The sequence below is a fragment of the Pygoscelis adeliae genome, unplaced genomic scaffold (genome assembly GCF_000699105.1).
Source record: "Pygoscelis adeliae isolate BGI_AS28 unplaced genomic scaffold, ASM69910v1 Scaffold186, whole genome shotgun sequence".
Classification (NCBI taxonomy): Eukaryota; Metazoa; Chordata; class Aves; order Sphenisciformes; family Spheniscidae; genus Pygoscelis; species Pygoscelis adeliae.
Window position 1 is genome coordinate 1,392,365 of NW_008825071.1, and position 6,000 is coordinate 1,398,364.

Genomic DNA, 6,000 nt, shown 5'->3' on the forward strand with positions numbered 1-6,000 from the left:
ATAACACAGTAAGCTAGTAAGTATTAAGTTTTCAGTATAAAATTTTAGGTTATGTATACAAAACCAAGGTAAGTGCTTAGAGAAGGCAAGTCAGCCCAGTACGTACAACAGTATTGAGTCTCAATCTGCAGATGTATAGAGACTACATCATCATCGCCACCATTTTTTTTTTTTTTTAAATAAAGCAACTTTTTGTCCACACTTACTTTCTGCTTTGGAGAGAACTAGAGATAGACATCTAAAGGAGAACCTCCTCTCCAGTGGTTTAGAGCACTAAGAGCTATTACTGAGAATGGTCTCCCATTGGGAGAGCTTTGTTCCAGAGTCCAGCGATCCACACTTAGAGAGAGACACACACACACACACAGAAACTAAGCACACAAAAACTCCACATCTCCTGTCCCCACTTCACACTATGTTCTAATCGTGTTTTGTCCCAGCCTCTCAGTAGGACCTTTTCAGGGAGTGAGAAAGGTGCAGAGAAGGGTCCAGTACTCTGTTTAATGAGAGTACCTATAAAATGTCTTCCTTCAAAAGATGAACCTGAAAAAGGGGATGGTATCTTCACCCTCTCCTGTTTTCAGTACCTGAAATAAAGCTGTAGAAAAGGGAACTTTCCCCCAAAAAATTAAGCAGCTGATAACAGGAATTAATTGGATCTAGAAACACAGCAGAACCACTTGGTGGGCACTGCCTTTTTATACACTTAGTAACGGGAAGGGCAGAAACTTTCCCAAGACTCTCCAGCTCATCCACAGCAACACTGGACTCTTTGGGGGGAGTTAAACCTCATATTGTGGTTTTCCCCTTCAAATCAAAAAGCCCCCAAATATTCCATTGGAAAAACTTTAATCTTCCAAATATGATTACAAGCAAGGAAGGACACAAGCTCTTTAATATTCAAGGTAGAAACACTCTTGAGTCTCTGGTGCTCGCTACTGCTACACCTTTCGGTTTGGAACCAAACAAGCACCCATTCAGAACCTCCTATCAGAAGAAATGGTATTTTTTCTATTTGTGCAGAGAAACAGGCTAAACAGCCCTGTCATATCAGTCTCTTAAGGAACAAAGCACCTATTTCATCGTGAGCACAGGTGCCTTTCAAGGGACATCAGGTTTCCAGTGCAGAAGACACGTGGGCATGTAATCCCACAATAAATTCTTTGTCTTTTGAGAGGACTGAATTTAATCTGTAAGGTACAACTAGAACAAACCAAAATTTCCCCCAAACTAGAGGTAGGAAGAAGAGTTAACTTCCTCTTTCTCTTCCCTCATTTTTCTCTTAGCCCCCCCATCCTCCCATTTGCAGAGAAATAACTCCTCCTTAACTTTCACTGAAGAAGCCCAAGAGCTCTGTCTCCTTCTGAGCTTTCAGACCAAACTCAGTCTTGGTATTTTGTATGGACATCTGTGGTTCTTCTTGAATTTTTCTGCCCTCTAGCTGTGCAATCTCAAATACACTCTCTCAGGAACATACCACAATTTTAACATGCTATTGATGAGCAGAATCATGCTTATAGATCTTATAAGATAACAAGCACTTAAGCACATGCCGAGATCTATGCTTCTTCAGGAAAGTTTTCCAGAGACATGCTCAAGTCCTGCGGACTTAGGGGGATTTCAGCATGTACTTCAGTGCTTTCCATAATCAGGACTACACATAACTTTCTACCCTAAGGACCCTAGGGTGGTTACAAAGGCCCCTCTCATTCTATGTGCCTAAAGGTTTGCGCAGCAGGAGCAGACAAACCAGAAGCAGCAAGCTCAACTCCCATTTCTGCCACAGATTTATTTCACAAGTTTTTCTTGGGCCTCAGTTTATCTCCCAGTCAAATGTGGAGGTGCTTGCACTTCCTCTGTCATGGACTGTTTTTAAATTGATTAGGCCTAAAAAGACAGTAAGAAACCCTATACATAAAGCAGACCTATTGAATAATAATTCCCCAATCGGAACAATTGCTGAATGCCTTCTCCGGACAACAGCCCTCCAGGATTACAGCGTTTAACATCTTTAACATCCTGCTTTCACTCAGCAAGAAGGCACCCATCTGGAACAACTGTGCCTCTTCCCATTCTGTCAGTGTCCCCAGCGGTCTCCCATGCAGCAGGGAGACAGAAGCGTGCGTAGAACGGTATTTCGACCTAGGTGTGGAAACCCTGCCTGCCCAGGCTCCCAGAAGAGTCACTGGAGAAAGGAGGGGAGGCTATCCTCCAGAGGGCAGATCAGAGCGATTCAGAGAGATTCCCCTGACTCACCTTCTGGAGAAGCTCCCTCCTCTCTACCCCCTGCACAGAGACCCGGAGGGTGCCACGATGCCTCAGCCCTGTGTCCGGGTGAGATGCACAATGCCGGGGATTCAGTGTTACTCTTCTTACTGACAAGATGTAACTTTATTCAATTCAAGCTATTGGTCTCAAACTGAAGAAATAGGAGACTGCTCAAAAGTGCATTACAGGAAATAATTTTGTAAACCCATGTCTTTAAAAGTATCTAGACATTTCAGCTGCCCAAATCAGGATACTCTAACCAATCCCAACTGTTTTGCTGCTGAGTATTTTTCAATGATCCCCTTCATGGCAGTCTCAAAATTCATTAGTCACTTTTCGAAAAAACGCCACAAATCAGAACATGCCCCAAGAACAAGGTAATCAAACTCCTCCAGAAAAATACACGGGTGATTAACCAACAGCCTGCTCCTGAACGGGATGATTTCACTGCACAGAGAGCTCATTGCAATTGCTCTTAAGCAGCGAGGCAGAGGGCGGGGGTGTTGAGGGGCAGGAGATGCAGAAAAAGACAGAACTCGAAAGGTCTGCTTTTGTATTAGTGAAGTACTATAACACCAATCTTCCCTCTTCCTCTCCAGGTATGGTAGCTAATTGGAGATTATAACGACAGATACTCATGATGGTAGAACATAGTGATTAAATGCAGTGTGAGCAAAGGTCATAGCAATACATAAACAAACATTTTGTTTCTGTTTTTAATCAACTTGAAAAACAGACTCCATAACACAAACACTGAGATTAAAGCCAACCCATCCTTACTCTCTTTTATGGAGGTAGCTGAAGCATTTCAGCCTCTGCTTTTTTTCAGCGAGACTCCCAGAAACACCGCCTCCTCACACCACCTTCATGTGCACGCCTCTACTCTATGCACAGAAGTGGCCTGGCATGCCATTTAAGGACCATTTGCAAGGCACACAGCTGAGTGGCCAGAGCAGCACGAACGAGGGGGTCACAGGCCCTGGCATCGGCAGAGATGCTGACTCACTCCGCAACCTGGGCCAACTCCCCTCAGCTGGTCAAACTATTCCTCAGCTGAAAACAGAACTGCACCAAGAAACAGATGCTCCGGCTGAGTTTCACTCCCCAGGGCGGACTGTCAAGGGCTCACCAGCAGGGCTACCCCAGCAAGTGGGGCAGACTGAGAGCCACGTTCCCTGGGCCCATCCTGCCCACCTTGCCAAACAGCTTGAAACCTAAAGGACTCCACTATCAAACATCCTCCCATCCTGCCCCTCTCCTAAATTACTTGACAGGAAAGAAAAAAAAAAGACAACAAAAAGAGGAAGCAACATGGCTGTGACCAAGTTAGTTTTGTCACTGGCACATGCAGTGGTCCATCCAAAGTGTTTTCAAAACTATCCTCTTCCCCTTATTTTCCTTTTTTTCCTCCTTTCATTACCTACTTCCACCAGTGTAAACTCACCTCCATCCTCTCATTTTCCTTACCATGGCATGATTAACTCCCCCTCACACACTAGCCATTGTATTTGTGTTTGCATCCCAGTGTGGCAAAAGGCAGCTTTTAACTTCACATGTACCTCCGGGCTGCCTCTCAAGGTGATGGGCTCCACTTCCGAAGGGGCAGCAAGCACTGGACCAGCAACAGGGGTCAGCAGGTCCAGAGGCAGGTAAATTGGGCAAAAACCACCGAACTCACAGGTTTCAGGATGGAGGGGGGAGGAAGGGTGTGCACAAGGCAGAGAGGAGATGCAGCACCACCTAAATCCAATGCAGATGCTGTCCAATCTTGACAGACCAGCTGTGACATCAGACAGACCAGGAAGGACAGGATATCGCAGTAGCCCCTATTAGTCCTGCTGTGCTGTTGTACCCAAGCATAGGAAATACAGGGTCTACATGTATCAAAACGACTGTAGAGGCACAACCGTTTTACTTCTGAGTAGGGACAGTCAGCTGGAACTGACGCTAACAGAGTGCTTTGAGAACAGGTCATTTATTTGGATGTCTACATAAAGTTTTCTGTGTTTCCTAAATATGGTTCTGTCTTTCTGTACACAAAAAATAAACCTCATGCAAAAAGGAAAAAAATCTGGAGAATCTTAGATCCAAGACATGGACAGCATGAGTATCAGTGGTCAGACAGCAATCTGCAGACCTATCAGTCTCGCAAGCAGTGATAACAGAACTCTTTAGCAGTTGTTATAAATAACCAAAATAACGAAAGCAATGAGCGGGAGGCATACTAAGCCTTTACTTATAAGGAGGGCTTGAAATAAGGCTTACAAAGAATCTGCCCGGCTCACAGGCTTGCCTGCCAAGCACAGGAATCGTTTAAGGCAGGCCAATGTTTAGGAATTCCAGCTGAAGCATGCTCCGAAGGAGATGGTATTCATTTTTCTCTTCTTAAAGTACTTGCAGCACAGCGCACGGATGAGAGAGCAAACAAGTTCTTCTTTAAGTGCTACCAGGTGAATCCAGAAATGAAGCAAGATGGGGTTAAAGAAGCTGCAGAGACATCAGAGAATTCCATGCGCCTGCGAAACAACACCTTAAGACCCCTGCTAAGTAATCCTAGAGATAATGATAAAACTAATCTTACCTTTAAAGTTGCCAATGAACAAGCCAGGCAGAATCTGTGAGAAAGAAATATAGTATCAAATATAGATATCTTGTGGTAAGACAATTTGACAAAGTTCAATTTGCATACAGGATGGAACATACTACTTTAGCAGACTATTGTCAAATGCGATCTAAAAAGCACTGACAACATTTTATGCCTCTTTGCAATCTTCTCAAACTACATCGCTCTAGGTACACCACGCTTTGAGTGTTCCTTGACAGCCGGGGGTTGTTAATCATGTGGACTCTCACATAATGGAGGCTCTCCAAGGATAGCAAGAGTGGTTTACAAATGCGAAGTGGGCCTCGCAACACGCCCCTGCTCCCCCGCAGCAGGATAAGAGTTACCCTCATTTAACTAATGATGAAACTTCATACAGAAAAGGTGATTTGCCTAAAGCTGCTAAGGAAGCTGGACAAAGCACTGCAAAACGACATCCTTCAAGTCTTCTGAAGTGCAAAGCCATGCAAGTAGGGGCTGCAGCACTGTGGGGCTCTTCGATAGAGGAAATCGCTGCAAACAGCAAGTTGTGTGTTCACATAGAAAGAGAATTGATGAAAGTCCTCGAGTTGCATGTTTCTCTCCCAGATCGACCCACTTACCCCAACACTCCCAGAAGCCTGCACAGGTCTCAGTTACAGGACTTTCTTTAACCGGGGAGTTTCAAGGTCAGCCTAAGGACCAGCCTGTGCAGTCTGAGGACACGTGCACGCACACACACAGAGGCAGGTGACACTGCAGTGCTACCCCTCCCGCCCTCTCATAACCCTCCCAACCTGGGAACAGCAGTAAGGACATGAAAAACCCCCAGACACATTTTCTGGCTAAGAATTTTGTTCTCTGCCACCTGAAGTCTCTGACCCACGCCCACATCCTTTGAAGAGGCCAGAACTGTGGTGGTGAAACCGTACAATCCATTTTTCTTCAGTGCACGCAGAGCATGCCACCAATACAGATATGTCAGCGCTGACTTCCTAAAGCCTTAGCAACACCCAAGTGTCACCACAACAGCAGCAACAGTCTCTCAGGCGCAGCTATTTAAAGGGAAAACTCCACCCATTTTGCTCGGTCCAGCAGCCGCGAAGTTCCGAAAGTCATGAAGGACTTTTCATCGGGGATTATCGCCCCAG

General features: G+C 45.3%; 1 protein-coding gene across 1 annotated transcript in view; it reads right to left on the reverse strand.

The window, feature by feature from the left end:
* Positions 1 to 6,000, reverse strand: part of DUSP22 (dual specificity phosphatase 22) — a 45,448-nt gene that overhangs the window by 33,384 nt on the left and 6,064 nt on the right. Inside the window, 1 exon segment of the mRNA XM_009326520.1 lies at positions 4,850 to 4,883. Within this exon segment, the coding sequence (XP_009324795.1) occupies positions 4,850 to 4,883 (34 nt within the window).